The 20359-nt window shown below is 41.4% G+C and overlaps 1 protein-coding gene across 4 annotated transcripts in view; it reads left to right on the top strand.

Moving 5' to 3' along the window:
* Positions 1–17085, top strand: part of pcdh19 (protocadherin 19) — a 52403-nt gene extending 35318 nt beyond the window's left edge. For all 4 annotated transcript variants that reach the window (XM_005722881.1, XM_013908287.1, XM_013908286.1 and 1 more), the window contains exon 5: positions 15222–17085. In XM_005722881.1, coding sequence (XP_005722938.1) covers positions 15222–15781 — 560 coding nt within the window. In that variant the 3' untranslated portion in view covers positions 15782–17085. The remainder of the gene's footprint in view (positions 1–15221) is intronic.
* The last annotated feature ends 3274 nt before the right edge of the window (positions 17086–20359 follow it).

Here is a 20359-nt window from a genome sequence, read left to right as displayed (position 1 = left end):
GAGAAAGATAAAGAGATGGCACAAGAGTGAAATACTAGAAGTTTGGGGGAAATAGAGTGAATTGCAAGATGCCGAGCTGTGGTGTGTGTGTCTCCAGTCTACCTGCTTTTTTGTGGCTCTGACTGATTCTGGTCCTCGTTTGAGGAACCGAGGCAGCAGCCATTTTTACAGCCGCGATATTGTCCTTGTAATTCTCTGAGATCACCACATGCCATAACCTCTCCCTCACTGCAAGCGGTGTTAAAACAGGGGCTGTATGACTAAACAACTGCAGTCTCATTTGTGCTAAAATGAAATTGTAAAAAATCAATTGCCAATTGATCGATTTGATGTTATTAAGTACGATGAATCATTTTGTAATTATGTAACTAGAATTAAAACATTTTACACCTTCGATCTTTCTGGAGGGTGACATCAGCACGCCGCTCATTACTTCACTTTTTGTTGTTTCTACGATGTAATAATGATATTCAAAATTAAGATAACACCCTTTTTTTCATTTATCTTTTTCAGTATCTTCAGAATTGAATTGAATCCTTCCTGGATTTAAAAACATCCATTTGTGGTGCTGTTTGTAAGAGGCACATGAGCTAAAATAAAAAACCCTCTAAGGCCTTGAGAATAAAGGCATTTAATTTGCTTTGGAGCTTTTTTGATGTTTTATCTTATTGTTGTATCTTTATTTTGACACGTTTTTGTGATTTTCTCCCGAGGGGTTGGGAGATCACTATCTCACCTTATTTTCATGTAAAGTCGACTCAGCAAAACAAAGAGCCCTATTTGCACGTTTCACCCACAACCCCCGCCACAGTATAATGCAGCAAATGCAAAATGTAATTTCTCCTTGAAATGCACTCATTTACATCTCCTTTAAATGTACTCAGTTTCCAATTTCCATGGTTGCTGCGTGTTTTTGTTACCTGCAAAGTAAAAGTTATTGTCACTTCTTCACAAGGGCGACGGTGACATTTCAACAACTGACCGCTGACAAAGCTCTCGAGATGTTATGGAAATTTGTCAGGAAAATAAGCGATTTTACTTTAGAGCAGCAAATTCTGTAGAGAGTAGAGCTGTTAATATCAATATTTAACAAAGAGGCCTTTTTTTTTTTTAATTTCCAAGTGATTGTTGTGGTAGACGTAAAGACATTACGACAAAGTGCCCCCCAGGGATTTGATGACTAAACCTCCCCTAGTAAAGTAAAGTAAAAGTTTATTTCTACCTTTCAAGACAAAGATCACAAAGAAATACCAAGGCATTTGTCACAAGTCACATTTTTGATTAACCAAGTCTTAATCAGGGCGCTGTCATGTCATAAAATAGAAGTGGACCTCTGTTTACACCACTCATAGTATTACAGAGTATGTTTTATACTTAAGGGACTTTAAGCATTTTTAGTCTTTTGTTGTGATCACTGATGTTTTTTTCATTTACTTAAATGTAAGGACCTGTTGCGCCGTGCTGTCCCACCTGCAACGATAAATTAATGGGTCTAGCATACCATGTTTTAACACTTGATGCCCAGCACTGCGGTAAATATCCTGATTGTGAAATTTAGTGGAAATAAGGGCGGGGGATTACTGTGTTAACCCTACTGGCTGCTGGTCAGCTGAAAGGTTTATGTTGGGGGTGGTGCATTCCCAGCTGATTAGCCATTGTTGTGTGTTGTGTCGGGAATGCAGTTTGTTTGAGTAAGTTCGCCACCAGAAGCATTCTACACTTTGTTTAGAAAACAGCTGATACTATAATTCTGCAGCAGAGCCTGATCCTCTGTTGACAACATGAGGTCCTATCATGAGCCCACAAAAGTCCTTTGAAAGCATGACTTACCACAGCTTTGCTGCTGAAATTGTACGACTCCAGTCTGATACTTTGTTGAGTAAACAGCCTGATGAGGACATACTATACACATAGACAAACTCAAAGGAGCCTTGATGTGTGGCTGGAAGTGGGCAGGATAGTCACAGAGTGACTGCCAAAGCAAGGCTTGTATTACAGGGATCCCAGGATATCAGACACCAGGCGGCCTGTGCTCCCTCCAGGCAGGGCAGAGTCTGGCAGCTGGCCCACAGCCCAGATAGCTATAATCAGCTCCATTACCTGTAGCACTGACTTCCATTTAGGAGGCCTCATAGTGGAACTATGGCTTCACTGCGGGGATTAAGGATGCTGAGAAATTTAGGAAAAGTACAAACAGCATGCAGTTGCACATGCTATATCTACACCTGCTGCTGCAAACACGTACAGTGGGGCAAAAAAGTATTTAGTCAGCCACCGATTGTGCAAGTTCCCCCACCTAAAATGATGACAGAGGTCAGTAATTTGCACCAGAGGTACACTTCAACTGTGAGAGACAGAATGTGAAAAAAAAATCCATGAATCCACATGGTAGGATTTGTAATGAATTTATTCGTAAATTAGGGTGGAAAATAAGTATTTGGTCACCTCAAACAAGGAAAATCTCTGGCTCTCACAGACCTGTAACGTCTCCTGTAAGAAGCTTTTCTGTCCCCCACTCGTTACCTGTATGAATGGCACCTGTTTGAACTCATCATCTGTATAAAAGACACCTGTCCACAGCCTCAAACAGTCAGACTCCAAACTCCGCCATGGCCAAGACCAAAGAGCTTTGGAAGGACACCAGGAAAAGTATTGTAGACCTGCACCAGACTGGGAAGAGTGAATCTACAATAGGCAAGCAGCTTGGTGTGAAAAAATCAACTGTGGGAGCAATCATCAGAAAATGGAAGACATACAAGACCACTGATAATCTCCCTCGATCTGGGGCTCCACGCAAGATCTCATCCCGTGGGGTCAAAATGATCATGAGAACGGTGAGCAAAGATCCCAGAACCACACGGGGGGACCTGGTGAATGACCTGCAGAGAGCTGGGACCAAAGTAACAAAGGTCACCATCAGTAACACACTACAACGGCAGGGAATCAAATCCCGCAGTGCCAGACGTGTTCCGCTGCTGAAGCCAGTGCATGTCCAGGCCCGTCTGAAGTTTGCCAGAGAGCACATGGATGATACAGCAGAGGATTGGGAGAATGTCATGTGGTCAGATGAAACCAAAGTAGAACTTTTTGGTATAAACTCAACTCGTCGTGTTTGGAGGAAGAAGAATACTGAGTTGCATCCCAAGAACACCATACCTACTGTGAAGCATGGGGGTGGAAACATCATGCTATGGGGCTGTTTTTCTGCCAAGGGGACAGGACGACTGATCCGTGTTAAGGACAGAATGAATGGGGCCATGTATCGTGAGATTTTGAGCCAAAACCTCCTTCCATCAGTGAGAACTTTGAAGATGAAACGAGGCTGGGTCTTCCAACATGACAATGATCCAAAACACACCGCCCGGGCAACAAAGGAGTGGCTCCGTAAGAAGCATTTGAAAGTCCTGGAGTGGCCTAGCCAGTCTCCAGACCTCAACCCCATAGAAAATCTGTGGCGGGAGTTGAAAGTCCGTGTTGCTCGGCGACAGCCCCAAAACATCACTGCTCTCGAGAAGATCTGCATGGAGGAATGGGCCAAAATACCAGCTACTGTGTGTGCAAACCTGGTAAAGACCTAGTAAACGTTTGACCTCTGTTATTGCCAACAAAGGTTATGTTACAAAGTATTGAGTTGTATTTTTGTTATTGACCAAATACTTATTTTCCACCCTGATTTACGAATAAATTCTTTACAAATCCTACCATGTGGATTCATGGATTTTTTTTACACATTCTGTCTCTCACAGTTGAAGTGTACCTCTGGTGCAAATTACTGACCTCTGTCATCATTTTAGGTGGGGGAACTTGCACAATCGGTGGCTGACTAAATACTTTTTTGCCCCACTGTATATTGTACACACAGGAACACATTCATAACTGCGCGCCACACAAACGTGTAGTGAATGGAGGGAGATTTCCTGGGCTTTAAGTGTCTTGGCACGAGGCCTTTCTTTTATCTTCTCCCTGTGTGAAAGGAAAGATTAAGAATATATTCTGCTCTGTTTAAGGGGAAAATCAGCTGTCTTTTGACAAGTACATTGTAGCCTGCAGTTTTCTGTCCAGAATACAAAGAGACATTTATCACTGCAGCTGGGGTAAGGGAGGAAGAGAGAGAGGGGGGGGTCTCCTGTGCTGCAGCGATGTGCATTTCTTTTTTTAACCCCTATTACTTCCTTTCTGTGGGAAAAAAACACAGCACTCCCATCCTCCTTAATCCATTTGAGATTTCATCTGTTTTATTTTTCCTTTCATTTCACTGTCTACCCCCGATGCCTTTGTCTTCTCCATCCTGATTTTTATCTTAGTTCTCATCACCTTCTTTCTCCTGACAACATTATAGCTCAGATGGAATATGTAGCGGTAATATGTAAAGTTATGTCGTCCTTCTCCGTCGTGGCAACAAAAAGGTTACTACCTCAGGCAGAGTGCCATAATATTTCCATAGTTTGCTCTCCTCATGTATATTCAGCGAGAATGATTTATTCTGTAACATTTTACTTTTAGAAATGCAGGATTTCTCTTCACGAGACTTTGCATGTGCTGTAAAACAACACGGAAGATTGTGCGCACTGGATTTGTACTCTAAAAGTAGTTAAGCAGAGGTTAAAGGGAAGTCATAGAAAACCAGCACTATCATTACTATCTTTCATTTACCAATTAGTGTCAGTGTTCCCCTCTCTGTCCCCGAGATGACCTTGCAGAGATGAGCTCAGTGTGTTGTAATTGAACATTTTGAGTCAGCCTCAACAGTGGTAGGTACTGTGCGGCTGCTAGTAGCCCAGAATATAAACTATTGATGAAAGAGGGAGATCAGAGTAATGGAGAGGGGGAAGCTGCTGAGATATGTGTGGATGCAGATAGCATCCCCCAGCCCCTTCTTGGCCACCAGGTTCCACAATGCCTTGCAGGCATTTTGTCTTTCGACACGTCTTCATAATCCTCTGTGCTCTGTTTATTTCTGACTTAGTGAATTAACGCGCACCTTAGTAATTTTAGTCGTTCAGATTAAAAAAGCATATATTACTGCTTATCTTAAAGGGGTCTTCTGCGCTGAGTGAGGATCAGATTTTAGAGCGCATAACCTGAACATCACATTGAATTTAATCTGAGCTACTCTGGCATGCACACCCTGGATTCACTCTGCTTGGACTTAGTTCACTGGTGAGAAAGGTCAAGAACTGAACTGACTCAGGGCGGTGCTTCTCCGTTGTGGTGTATCTGGCGGTGGTGGATGATCAAATTAAGTAAATTTATCAGCATTAAAAAAATAATATTCACAAAGGCCCTCTATTTTTGTATTGTGCCGCTAATAAGATATTTGCTTAAGGCTACCACATATCTTTCTGGGCATTAACCTAATTATCATTTCACATTAGTATATTATGTAAAATCAGGTTAGCGCGAAACATGTAAATACTGGAGTAACTGTTAACATTAATCTGCTTAGTTTCAGAGATAGGGTTTATAATATAAAGAAAAATGCTTGTGATAAATTCCAGGAGGTTTTTTTGTGTTGTTCCTTTTATGTATAATTGAACGAGAGAGAGAGAATTCGCTGCATCTTGGCAGCCAAATCTGAGTTTTTATACCACTCTGTACCCCACCTCTTTAAAGGGGAGGATAAAAGGTAATGAGAGAGGTCGGTTGTTACGTTTAATGGCGGACAGGAATGTCCCAGAATGGCTTTTTTTTAATGATGTGCTTCTTCTCGTGCAGTCCTCGTTAAGGATGAGTTCCAAATGCACGGAGAGGACAGCGAGGGGACCGCGGCCGTATCCTGCACGACCCCCCGAGATGCAGCGGGGGGTCTCAGGCTCCTTTGTGTGTTCTCCAGCTCATCTTAGAAATCCAGTGCTCGTCTGTATTCAGCTCACATCAGCATCAGAAAATAAATAAAGCAAGCAATCAGGCCATGACCTCTTATACCCACAGTGCTTAGAGACCCCCCACTAATACCACCCTTCCTCCCCCTCCTCCCCCTCTGTTCCACTTTACATAGGTTTAACTACCTTGGATTTGCAACTGAATGTCAAGCTTGTGTTTGGCTTCACCACAGGGCAAGTTGTTCCTCAGCCGTCTCTGGAGAAAAGGAACTCAAAGATGGAGAGGAGCAGGGGAATTGGATCTTTGACACCTGTCACTTCCACTCTGCTGCACCTTGCTCTCTTGCCACACATAAGGACTTTTCATGTCACAGCTCAGCATGTTATCACGAGTGGGCACAGGGGCTGAGAAATCCAATTACTAGCACTGTGTCAGGCCCCTGCTATCATCCTTATGTATGCTATAGTCATGTTCCTTAAATCAGAAAAGATGTGCTTATTAGCTCTTTCTCTTTTCTTCAGGCCAGTCTTCCACCTCCATTTCGATCTGTGTCTTAGATACAAGCTGTAGCCTCACCAGTGTCACTCCTCTATACAGTGTAGCACTGGGTGGGTGGCTAATGCTACAGACATTGGTTCTGACTGTCTTATATTAAGTGGTATCGTGGTGCAAAGCTCACTGCGGTGGATAATGGAGAACCTGGGAGAGGATCAGAATGCCTCCCAGATGCCAAACAGATTGGCCTTTGTGACAGAGAAATGGACGAGCATTAGAAAGTGTTGGAAGGCCTCCTTCGTGCGTTTCCTCTGCCCAGTAGGTGGAAATCTAATGCATCTCAACACAGTGGAGACCTTGCTGTGTTTGTCTGATTTCTTTTATTTGCTGCTAAGTGATGTTGACTATTCAGGTGGAGAAAACTGTGTAATTATTTTTTTCATTTGTTTTTTTTCCCAAGCCGTGACCCGCTTTTCTCCGTGGTGACCCACCTCCTCTTACTGTATTAATAACCTGCCCATAACACTACATACTGTCCTATTTTACAAAATGTGTTTCTTTTCTTTCTTCCTTTTTTTTTTAAGGAAGGAAAAATTTGAAAACACAAGAACACGAGAGAGCAGGAGTCATGCTGGTACTTCTATGACAAGATAAAATGGAATATAAAACAGTCCTGGCTAGCATAATGTGGCTTCACATTCAGTCAAGTTCACTTTATATTAATTATGTAAGGCCAGTCTTTTGAGGCAAAGCAGAAGCTCACAGAGGGAGAGGAAATCCAAGATATTGGTTTTCTGCCCGGTGTGCCATCCCCAGTTGTTTGGATACAAGTGTTGAAGGATAGTGGGCATTTCAGATGGCTAAAAGAAATAACACTTAAGAGGTGAAAAAGTAATCTTTTCTCACTGTGAGAAATGTTTGCACCAAGAATAAGAATAATAAATAAATAAAAATAGAGTTAGAATCCTTGATATTTGTGAATAAAGCAATGAATTGGACTTCCTATTCACTAAAAGCCCCATAGCACACAAAGCAATGTTTTCTGTGTTGCAGTGTGCTATTACCTTGACATTAGCGCTTCATCTTTTCTCTTATGTGGAACCATTACTTTTTTATTAGACTTATATTTTGGTTTCCTTGAAGAATATTTAATTGTCAGCCATAGATCGCAGTGACATCTGTTTTTACCTTACAGATTGGACAAAATATAACAATAGTCCATAGTGCTTCTATCCTTAAGCCGACTCTCCGGTTCTTTTTCTCTCCATCCCCGCTCACCACGTACAGTAGCTTTCATCTATGCTCCAACCCCATTCATTGATGTAATTTAAGAGTGTGCCCCTTTGCTTCTCCCAGACTCAAGGGTTTAGGAGCAAATTAGCTCGCTAGCTCGGTCAAGCTTAAACACAGAAATGCCGCATTTGTTCCAGTGTATTTAAAGATGTCCTCTGCAGATGCATTGTAGGGGAAACGAGCCAAGCAGACAGAGGCAGGCAGGCAGGCGGTCTGGCTGGCTGGCATTGTGGAGTGGGCAGTTTGCAACAGGGACGCCGGCAGCCTGCTGTGCTGAGTTTGAGGGGCGTATTATATTGTTGTTGGGGGCATTCAGCGCCTGAGTACAGGTTAATTTGAAGCTCGTCATTAGAAGGGCAATTTAGCTGCTCAGACTTTGCAAGGCCAAAATTCACCGTGTGATTTTTGCAAAGTGCATCACGTCATGGTAAAACACTCTATTTAAATGCATACACTTGCCGATGCAGTCGCTTTACAAAGAGATCTTTAAATCACTCATTGGGATTGTGTTGCTTCTTGTTTGTAGGTTAAAAAAACCAAACGTAAATATTTTAATTCTGAAACATGCTACCTGCTTTTTGAAAGTCGGGATCCAAGAGAACTGAGAATAGTACACACTAACAATTCTTACAATTTGTCTTGGTAATAGAAAAACATGGTAATAATAAAGCTAAGCTTTTTAAATGCTTTACAGTGCTTTTCCAATTAGGAAAACTGCAGTTTTGTTGCTGGCACCTTTGAAAGATTCCTTCATGCATGAGCTCCCCCTGCCACCAAATGCTTTTTCAATTGGAAATACATCAAATTATGTGAATGAGATGAGCCCAAGTTTAAGATTAATTTCGACTTTAATTGCATATTATATATTTTAAAATAATCATCCATTTAAAACACTTCCAATCCAGAGATGAAATTTATCTGATGAAATTCATCACCAAATTATATCCCTGATTAGTTTTTCTGTTTTTTTTCCTCGGGAAAGTGTCCACAAAATTATCCAATTTAGTTCAGTAAAGTTATTAAGCTGATTTCTTTTTTCCTATGACAGTGTTACGGTTGGCATCATTATCTCGCAGAAGAAGAACCACGTGTACAGTACAGATTTTTTTTATCATCTATTCACTGTACAGAATTAGGGAAATATTTAAAATCCAATCTGCTTTCAGTAACCTTTCAGTATCTGAAATGCAACTGGAATTTTAAAGTCCAAGTGCTGTATTTATTTATTTATTTATTTATATAGTTCTTTAACAATAATGCCAATTAGCCCTAAGGATGGTGGTTTGATTTCAACAGCAAAACCTGAACAGAATAATTGTGGGATATGGATATCATAATGATATGAATTTTAGTGTCCACTTAGTGTCATCACATGTTGTATGAATTGGCACTGTGGCTGAAGCGTGGGGTACTTTTCTGCCAGACACGATCCTGGCCTTATTTTCATGGAATTCTGTGAACATGTAAGTGTATTGTTCTGGTGATGGAGCCTGTGTTAAGAACCTTTTTACTGCCTCTTTAACACAGTACAGCTGTGTACAACTGGGCTTAGCTCTTTATGCCCTTCTGTCTGGGTTAAATCTAGTCCAGAGTGCCTGTGGAGAGAGTTAAATGGTCACTGGCTGATGTACTATATGAAAACCAGGGCATAAATTCTGATGTCTGTTCAAACAAGACCTGAACACTGTAAATCATGCCCCTTCAAATGTTCTTTATGTCATGACCCGAGCCGAGGGCAATACTTCTAGAGCCTTTAAAACTGTTCCTGAGACACTGCAACCTCTAGGAGCCAGCTATGGTAGGAGTAGGCCACAATAAGGTGAGACAATTCTCTCTGCAAGACAGTATGTGTTGCCAGGGCATGGAAACCAGCCCACCCACGTATGTCATAATGACAACCAGTTCACATCGTTTCCACTACATCAAGCAGTCCATTGGCTAGTGGTCCTGCTTTTGAACAAAACACTGCTCTGCGATGACATAGTGATTTATAAAACAGCGGAGCGATCACTTTTTTCATCCCGCTGCTGTTACACAGCTGTTAAACAGATGCCGTTTGTACCAATTTAGAGGCAAGTGCATTGTTTGTCAACACCACTTTGGAAATTCATTCTTTATACCCAGACCCATTATAGAAAGCTCTAGCTTTGCTGGATGGGCCAGCAGCAAGGGAAGCGAGCATACGGTGGAAGTCAAAATTTGCAGAATTTGGCACGTACTGTTGCTAGCATTTAGAACAATTATTGACAAGCATTTCCAAAGAACAGAAAGCGTAAGACTGGCTCAAAATGAAGTTAACTTGCCATCTTACATCAGGTTTTCGGGAAGACATAAGTAGGCCTGGTAGTAGTGACAAGCTGTCAGACACTCAGTGCAGCGCGGGATGTATTAGGCAGTGAATGTGTTCTTGATAAATTGACTGCTACTAATGCTCAGAAATAGAACGACGGCCCTATGAACCCCCGGCTTCAACAGTCATAAGACAGTACTAACAAGGCCACACAGTGTGTCTAATTTTCTTGACAATTAATATTTGACCGGCAGAACTGAAGGAATTCTGAACAGATAGGCAGAAATTAGAGAAGGTTTTTGGGTGAAGGATTCATTTAATTACATCAACGTATATGAGACAGTAGAACTGATTAGATGAAAGAGCAAGACAAAAGGAGGGGACGCATAAAGGATGGCCTTGTGCAGGGAGCTGTGAGGGATGAATTAGACGTTTCGGGGGGTGGGGGGGATAGCTTGATGTGACTGAACCAGATGCTGTAGGGAGAAGGAGAGGACTCGATGCTGTGCAGAGAATGATGGCTTACGTGGCGCAGTAAGGGTGCCCCTCTACTGTTTGTAAAAACAAGACCATCACACTCCATCTTGCTGCTCCCGCAGGAGCCAAGCCTCAAGGCTGATTTATGGCCCACAGACTGAATTGGCTGGCTGGGATGACAGCAGTGCTTGGACTCTCCCTTGTGAGTAGTGTAGGAGGCTGCTTGGCCAAGCCTCAGCCTCAGCTGGCCGTAGAACTGTCCTTTGCTGTAGTTAGGACAGACTAGATGTTAAGCTCTATTTGTTGTGTTAGGATCGGAGAGGACCAAACCTGTTAGTTCTTGAGCATATTTTGAACTCTAACCAACCACAGACAGGCACCGTCTTTTCTGTTCGTGCAGTATTTTTTCTCTCCCTTGTGACGCTTTCATCAGCTTTTGCATTACAGGCTCCATCAAGACTCTGTAGTAACAATTTAGATTTAATCATGCTTTGCCATGTGACTGCCAGGATGGAAAATTAATATGGAGTAGCAATTAGAAAACAGCCCTCTCATTGTTAAAGATACTGTGGCATACCAAGATGAGACCAGAAAAGTGGACATTTTAGCTGCAAATGAAAAGCTTTAAATGAAAACACACACGACAAGATATTTTGACTCCTTAGGCCTTCGATCGTGTTTATAACTTATGAGTCGATTTTTGGATTTTACACCTGTACTCCCAACCAATGAAAAGGGGCACGTAGCATAATGGCAGTGTTGTTGTGTGCTGTTTGATCTTTTCAGACTATTTGGTAGCGTTGTTACTGAATATTTAATGGGGATTAATATCAAAGACAATAAGGTAACAACAGAAAAACAAGCAAAAGAAATCAAAGGGAATTGGTAAAGTCTGTGGAGGCCATAAGTAAAGCATAGCGAGGTTTAAATTAGTCTACATTATTTCCTTTCATAACAGTTCCATCGCAGGAAGCTGTGATACTGTCTGGATGTCTGTTGAGTAGCATCTGTTTTCATAAGACCATCAGTTGAAATGCATTGTTTCTTCTGCATCAAAAATGTCACGTATAGAGGAAGTACAAACAAAAGTCGTTTAAGCCACAAGTGGCACTCTTAGTAAGATGATTTATCATACCGTACTGCTGTTCCTGCACTGCTGTTCATAATTCTTTTTAGGGTTTATCATCCTGTAAAACCAAACTGACTGCATCGTGTCATACTGCAGTTCCCAGTTGTCTTGTGGTAGTCAAACTAAGACATACAGAATTATGATTTTGTCACCTGAATCTGGTTCATATCTACTCAACCCTGTCTCTGCCCCTCCAAACTGGTATTCTCTGTTTTGCCGCTGCTTACGCTGATTTTACAGGATTACATCATCATTTTCTACCTTCAGGCTGTGTGCGCTACTTTTGGAGGGATAAGCGTTTGCGTTTTCCGAGTCAGGCAAACAGGACGCAGAATAGCTGGCGAAAGCTCAGGGAATTATACGGGGAGGCGTCTCGCTCAGTGAACGCATCCCTTCCCTTTTGTGTCAGTGGATTTTAGTCTTTTTGCTGATTCTTCTTTTCTTGCTACATTAGCAACAAACAAATAGCACCTGCAGCTGCATAACATGAAGGGATCATTATACGCAGTGCACAAGGGTAAACTGAGCAACGAGCTTGTCGGGATGTGGGATTCCCTCGCTGAAACTGAAGATCTGTCTGCTGTAAGCTGAAGTTCAGACACCTTCATCTGATTGAGTCAAATAGACAGGACAGAATCGGCTGCCGGCAGGTAACAGATGCAAGATGAGATGGAAGGAAGCATGGGTTTTTCACCCTGTGTTGATGCAAATTGGTGCTATAACTACAAACAGAAAAAACATGGAGCCCTATCAGGAGACTTTAGCTTTTGCACATGTTTTATTTTTTTAATTTCATATTTTCAATCCTATATATAAAGTCCTTTCTGCTACCTTGGAGTCAACATTAGAGTGCAGCATGTTTGATATAATAGTAGTGTTGTGATCTCGATACATGATTAGATTTGTACTTTATTACCATTATATTGCACAATATTTTAAATGAACAAATCAGACACACACTCACACAAAAGATGCAGCCCAGCCTGTACCTCCTGGTGGAGCTCCCTTCGTAATTAATTTTGTGGATCGGAAATGCTCCCAATGACATCCTTCTCTGTTCCGTACTCTAAATCTGTTCCTGGAGCTGATTGGCAAGCTTATTTTCCTGATAACTTTGAATACACATGCACAGCAGGAGGGCCTTTACTGTCTTCTATTCTGTACTTGTTGACTTGTAAATCTAAGCAGTGCTGTAAAAGCCTTTAATTCATCTCCTACCATACACAAGCTTGTTTTTTTCTTATCTTTTAATGGGAGGAGATTACGTTTTGTTAAAGGTCGATGGCCTGTCACTTTTTTCATTTAAATTTTGTCTCCTCCAGTTTTTGGGGCCTTTTAGAGCAACATCTGCGTTTTATGAAGCTGCAAGGAAAGGCAGGATGTGTGAGTGTTAATAGCACTTGGCTTTCATAACAATGTCATTTACAACCCAGTTGCTCGCTCATAGACCCCTAAAGGAAAGGAGAGAAATGGCATTCACTGCATTTGCACGCACGGCGCAGCAGAGAGCATACAACTTGTGTATGTTTCTTTGTGCCTCAAGGCTTTTCACGCCTTAGAAAGTGCTTTAGGCTATAGAAATAAGCCAAAGTGTTTAGAGGAAATTGAATTCATTACCGAGATACTTGTAAATTTTTAATCAGTGCAGCAAAAGATCTACTTTGTCAAACATGCCAAACAAGAATTTTGGTGAGATTTCAGATTGCTAAATATAGAGCTCAACTTTTGAATGAATGTAAAACAAACGTTTTCAATAAGAGCACTAAATGCTCATGTGAACAATTATCTTTACATTGCCTCTTCGAGTTTAAATATTTATATATTTAAAAAAATGCGTTTTAAAGTGCCGTTACAGGTAAAGCAGTTACGCGGGGTTAAAAAGGCTTTGAAATGGTGCTTTTTCATGTTTATTTATTTTTCTATTCATCATCCTCTATTATGTTCTTGGTACCTGGGAAAAAATACCTTTCTGTTGTGATTGCATTATTACATCCTGATTGGAAATGTTTAAACAAAACCCCCAACTCAATGCCTTTTGTCTCCCTGATTGCTGCCATTGCAGTTTCGTGGACCAATCAGCATTCATTGTCATTTCCATAGATGCAGGACTATAACTAGTGGGAAATATTCAGTTTTCACACATTATTGCTTCTTGGCCTCATCAAATGAGCTTAAATGTATGGTAATTAAATAAAGCAGCCTCGTTATGCCTGTTACGTATAATTTGGATAGTATTGGGTGATAATAATTCAAAAATGCATTTTACATATTATTAAATTGTGTGTACTTAAATTGTTACTGTGAAGTATAGTTCAGATGCTTCAAAGACAACGGGATTTCTTCATCCACATTCATTTGAGAGAATGTCATGTCAGTGCATGTCAGCCTGTGCACAATTAGACAGACATGATGAGAGAAATCCTCTTCTGTCATATGGACATTGGTAACTCATGGCTTGCGATTTCGGTGCCCATAGGCGATGATTCCTTCACAATTTTAAGACAGCTCATGATATCCCTAACATACTCATTCAGTTATTCCATGACATGGTAACCGGTCATATCTGTCAGTCTCATCAGATTATACTTTATGAGAGACAACTCTGGCATATCTGCTCCTGAAAAGCCTGTCTCCAGTCTTTAAATATCGATCCCTGGGGCTTTAGCAGAGGTGCCTCTCATGAGTACAGAAAAGAAGAGAGAAAAACAGATCATTAGTGATTTTAATTAGGTGATCTGTCAAGCTGCGATTGCCAGATGTAAGTGTATGCATTTGGGTCGATCGCAATCCCTCTCACGATCCCTTCTTGTCACCTTGGGCCTCTGAAAAGTAGGATGGCTCTTGCTTAGAGTAAAACAAGCAGTAGGGGAGAAAAGAAATATGTCACTGTGCATGTGTGTGGCAGGTTTCTTCCTAAGAAGCAGGTGGGGGGTTCGGTTTCATATCGAGGTTTAGGAAAAATGAGTTTTGTTTGAAATTTTCCAAAAATTATCAACGTTCTGTTGCTAAAGCTAGAAATGTGACACCGTGAACATTTTCTAAATGAAATTGACAGAGGACAAACAAAATTATGTGTACATGCGATTTCTGAGTACTGCTCTTTGGACTGTTAAAGAACAAACAAGAATTAAAGCATTTGAGTTTGAGAGACTTCGGCTCCTTTTGTTGTTATAATGATGCAGAAATGTTTTTGCATCAACACAACAAAATGCAGAAGACGCAGTTATACAGACTCAGACAAGTCTTTTTTTCACTTCAGCGTTAAACATCATTACATATTTATAACCCGGCGCCAGATGACAGAAACAAAGAGGGAGAGAGATATGAACCGTGCAGCGGCACCGCAACTCGTCTGGTGTCTTTGTGAGATATCTGATTGCAATGTTTAAACCTGCCTTTTATCTAATGTTGCTACAGAAAACTCAATTATACAAGAGCTGCAAATGGACTTTTGATTTAACAATTCATAATTTAATTGGCATATTAGACGTGCCCCTAACATCCAGCCCTAGTTATCATGGAGTAGTGTTAAAGGGAGTGCAATATTGCGCTCATGTAGATTGCAAAAAAATCATTTAGTAATGCTTAACTGAGTTTTCATGTGTGTCAATTCTGACATTCTTAAATCGTGAGGGGATTATCAGAATAAAGACGAAAATCAATTAACTTTAAGAACAAATATAACAATTAGGTTGTCTCTTTATTTCCCCACAGATCCCAGTGAGGGCTTTCACTGCCAGGATGAGTGTCGGATCCTAGGCCACTCTGACCGCTGCTGGATGCCTCGCGTTACAGTCCCAGCACGCGCCAAGTCACCCGAGCACGCTCGCAACGTCATCGCTTTGTCTATCGAGGCGACCACGGTGGACGTGCCACACTATGAGGATGGCACAACAAAGAGGACTTTTGCCACCTTTGGCAAGGATGGGTCTGAAGATGTGGAACGAGGAGACATAAAGGGAAAGCGGACTCAGGAGTCTCAGGTGTGTAGCCCCAAGGCCAATGGAGGGGCTGTTCGTGAAGCTGGCAATGGGCGGGAGGCGGCCAGTCCCATCACTTCCCCTGTGCACCTGAAGAGCCCAATGTGCAAGCCGTCATCTGCCTACAACACGCTTAAATGCCGTGACGCAGAGCGAATCGCCAACCACAGCCTGCTGCGGCAGCCGGAGGGGAAGGACAGTGAGCCGGCTGTAAGGGAGATCAACACGCTTCTCCACGACGGCCGAGACAAGGAATCCCCCAGCAGCAAGCGCCTGAAGGACATTGTGCTTTAGCAAGCTTCTCTGTGACACACACCAACATGTATGCACACATCCAGTGTAAACTCACATATATATACCCCGCAATAGCTGTGTATACACAGAAGAAAATCTGGCTGTGGCAGTAGAGAGACACACCCATTTGCAGTATACAAAATTGAAAAACCAGCCTGGGCTGAAGATAAACTGACGTATGCTGCAGCTAGTTGTGTGCTCAGGCCCAGGTAGTGGATGTGGCTTCGTTGTAGTCGCAGTACTTTTTCCTTCTTTGCTTTTTGTTCAGATTTCTTTCTATCAGCCTGCGATGAGTGGACAGGCAGGTTACTGCCGACTGCATGGACACGGCCAGTGGAGCTCTCCAGCCCTCGACCCAAAGCAGGACTTTACATGTTTGGACACCTGAGGTGCCAGTTCATACGTACAGTTATGCCTTTTGAACTACTTTTGTATCACGAACTGATATTTGCCTTCTTTGGTTTTGCAGTCTGTTTTAGCTGCCAAAATCGCTCTTTGTTCCTTTGTATAGAGTTCTGTCACTGTAATAAACAAAAACAAATACACACAGGATTCATCCAAAAATATCATCAATTTACTCCTTCAGAAGTTTGCAGTGCATTCAGGAGAAGGAAGGTGAGGCTCCCGGTCTCATGTCTTCCTGTCCCTGACAAATAAGAGAAACTTTCTCTGCATATCCCTGAGGACATCCTCGTGTCATCAGACTGTGAGGTCCTTACAGTATTTATATTTTATCACGGATGGAGCTGATTGAACTCTCGTTGTCTGCCAAGCCGCTTTGACTGCAGGAGGTGGGACAGACAGATACTTGTGATCAAATTGCGTTGTATGAAACAAAAAAAAGACTTTCTGCTTTTGAAATCTCCTGTGCCCAACCTTGATTGTAGCCAGTGGAGCACAAATTAGAACTTTGTGCTTTGGTCTTGTACTTTTTTTGACTTTTGACTATGGGGCTAGGATAGAAGGGATCGTCACTCATGTCTTGCTATGTGAAACTCTGTATAGGGTTTACTATTATCATTTTTAATAACCTGTTGTTATGTGACAATCCCTTTAATGTTTTGTTTCAAGAGAAAAAAAAGGAATAAACATTGGTGTTCAACTGAAGCTACGGTAGCGTTTGTTACACAAACACAAAAATAAAAAAAAACATATATGCCAAAATATATTTTATAAATAATTTAAAATGTATAATGAGAATATTTAATGCTGTGTAGTTATTTTATCAGTAAGTTATACTTGAAATTAACTTGCTTTTCGTTCATTTGTCTTTTGCTTTTATATTGAACCGGATTTGTTTTGGGTTTTTTTGTTTATGTTCAAAACTTGGATAATTTTTTTGTTTACTGTGTGATCCCTGGCAACTGTTGACTTGCAGTCTACCTTGTTGTAAAGAGTTTCTTATTGGTCAGTTCTTGTGCCATCCAGTTTCTGTGTGGGCTACCAGAAAATGTAAAAAGACAAAAAAAATTACATAAAACAACAATGACAAAAAAAAAAAAGCGATTTCAGCACCAACATTAGTGTGTCAGTTCAATGAGCTTAGAGTGAGATAGCAAAAGAAACCAAAAAAGATGCAAACACAACCTTAATGATTGCAGGATGTTGCTTCATCTCAGTATCAAAGGAGGAAGAACAGCTTCCAGTGTTCTCCAGGCTGCAACGAGGTTCCACCTATTTTATCTGTGTAATAGGTTGGCTTTCCTATATGGCCCAATCACGTGGGGAAAAAAAGACTTTTCCAACTTCAGATGAGGGCATTGTGATGTGCAGATTAGCTTTACTCAGCACTGCTGTCACCCTGTACCATCTGTGTTCTCCTGATCTCAAAGCTAAGGTTGAGACCACAGTGGCATAAGCAGGGCTCTCCCTTACTATGAGCACCACACAACAGACTGGGTGGAATCATGCGAGAGGGAACTAAGGTCTTGGAAGAACCGTGTTGCACATCAGCAATGTGGTTTTATGTTGCTTTGCAGTGAACTATGTACAATGTGGAAAAATATGAATGAAAATGGACAAATTGCATACAACAAACTAGATCTCTGTAGCTGAATGTTTTGCTGGTCTCACCCATGGCTTCTGGCAACATGAAAATCGGAATAATCACTGAATGTATACAGCAGCTTATAATTAAACTATTAAATGTTCTCTGCTTTGTTTTCTTGTTTTTACTCGACACCGGTGAAATTTCGGGTTGAACTGAAATTTGAATCCACTGCTTCTTAACAACCATTGTGTCTTTGTGTACTGAAAGAAGTTCTCAGCTGAACTTTATCCATCACAGTGCTGCCTAAATAAGTATAGTACTGTGCAAAAGGATTGAGCCACTTCCCCTTTTTGATTTTGCTGAGCTTTCTCATTACTTCTTTAGGTCGTCTTTGGGAATAGTTTTTTCTTTTGTTTCCTTCTGTGTCAAGATTACACCATACTGCTTCAATAATGTTGAGGTCTAGGCTCTGAGGCCAGGCCGTGACTGATAGTGTTCCATTGTGTGTTTTTCTATCCAGGTATACATTCACTGCACTGGCAGCAGTGTGTTCAGTATCATTGTCATGCTGAAAAATGAAGCCACTGTCAATCAGAAACTTTCCAGGTGGTATTGCATGGTGGATCCAAATTTGACAGTACTTCTTTATGTTCAGAATTCCATCAATTTTGACAAGATCCCCAATACCATGACAGAGCTTCCACTGTACGTGTAGCGCGCCCTGGTCTCCTGTTTCCCTTTCTTAAGAACGGCTTCTTGACAGCCGCGCTTCCACTGAGACCATTTCCGAGACCATCTGGCCCTTCTCGACTGAAGAGCCAGATGCATTTCTCAGGGCCTGTGTCACTCTCTCAGATACTGCTGTAGATACTTTTTAGCCCTGCTACTTCTTCTTTTGTCACCCACTTGCCCTGTTTCCTCAGTTGGTTTAAGGACACACTGGACATGCCCACATGTGCCAAGTTTTCAGCTAATAGCTTTTTGTAAAACTGTGATATTTTTGGCATTTTTCATAGATTCAGCTGAAGAAATGAGAAGAAATTCTGTTTTTGCAGTAGTTTTTGATAGAAACAAATGACCTAAAGAATCTATTTAAAATAGGTTCTTTGCTAGTTAGTCTGAAATGTGTGGACATACCACTGGTCGTCTTTTCTATTTAGGTTTCTTTTTTATGCTTGAATGATTCATATGTCAAACTGGTCAGTGTCCACAGAAAAACAAAATTCTTTTGGAAAGCCTGGAAAACTATTGCTCAAGATGACTTAAAAATTTCAAAGGAAGTCTGTGTCCTTGGAATCAAAATACAAACAAATGAGTGGTGGCGCAACACTTTTCTCACATTCAGACTGAAACAAAAAACGGAGACATGTGAAGATATTTCTCAGCCAGGAATTGTTGTAATTTCAGTTCATCCTTGACGCTGATGTTCAACATGCAGTAATATATCAGTAATAAGTAAGCCGGTGTAGGAGGTGAGTGGAGAATGCAACAGGCTCTTTATTATGAGACAATTCAGTCTTTCCACAATACATTAACATTTTGTATTACAAAGTGAATTTCAGCACGCTGTTCTTGAAAACAGCACGATAACACATCAGCACATGTCCTTTCTGCTTGATATGTGATATCTGTTTGATATTAAGAGTTTTTGCTGAGGCTGGCTTAAAGCCTTCATTAATATTCCATGCATTCACTGTTGTTCTTTCCCATTATTTCCAAAGCAGACCTTTGGGAATCTTTCAGAAAGTGAGGCTAGTGTGTGTGTGTGTGTGTGTGTGCTAGTGTCTCTTTCAGACAGAGCGCCTTCATCCGCAACAGTGGGTCAAACATGCCACTTTTAGGAGATTTAACACTGTAAATGTCTCTCAAAAAAAACTACAACGTAGACACTGATCAGGAGCACGGAGGCTGTCATCGAGACTCACATTCCACTGGTGGGTAATGTGCTTTCACAGCCAACAGTATGATGTCACTGAAACACTAGATCCCACTTGAAACATTGATTTATTAGTCGACTTTGAGTGGAAGGTTGTAAAAGCTATGAAATAAGTTGAAAAGCAAGACAAAGCTGGATTCTTTCTCAGCAAGTCTGAAACACTTTGTATGAAATTTTCACTCAATAAAGGCTCCACTCTTCACCTCCCTCGCAGACAGCAGGTCTTTCTCACGAGTAAGGCGGTATGGATTGATAAAGGGAAGCAGAGATTAGATACAGAGCAGGACACTTTTTGCCACTGTAGCGACTGAACGAAGCAAACAAGCAAGAGGAAACACACATGCCACACAGCTGCCCTCTATGATAAGAAAAGAGGTTGGCTTCATTTCTATAATTAATTTGCCATTCCCTCTATACCCCCTGGTGGAGCCAACATGAAAGCTGGTCTGAAAGCACACTTGCTAACACATCCATTAGTCTATAAGGAGGATCTTGTTTCTTCCAGCTAAAGTCTCTCCTCATGGGCAAAACCACTATTCTAGCCCTGCCTCACTCATATGAATTACTCATGCCCTTTCAGCAGTGTTTAGACCCTTGGGTCCCCATAACAAACTTGCCTGAACCAAAGGTACAGTCCTGCCTCCAACTGAAG

Source organism: Pundamilia nyererei, unplaced genomic scaffold, assembly GCF_000239375.1.
Source record: "Pundamilia nyererei isolate P.nyererei 1_Seehausen unplaced genomic scaffold, PunNye1.0 scaffold00008, whole genome shotgun sequence".
Lineage (NCBI taxonomy): Eukaryota > Metazoa > Chordata > Actinopteri > Cichliformes > Cichlidae > Pundamilia > Pundamilia nyererei.
The sequence above is the reverse complement of the archived record's forward strand: the minus strand, read 5'-3'. Positions and strand labels throughout refer to the sequence as shown.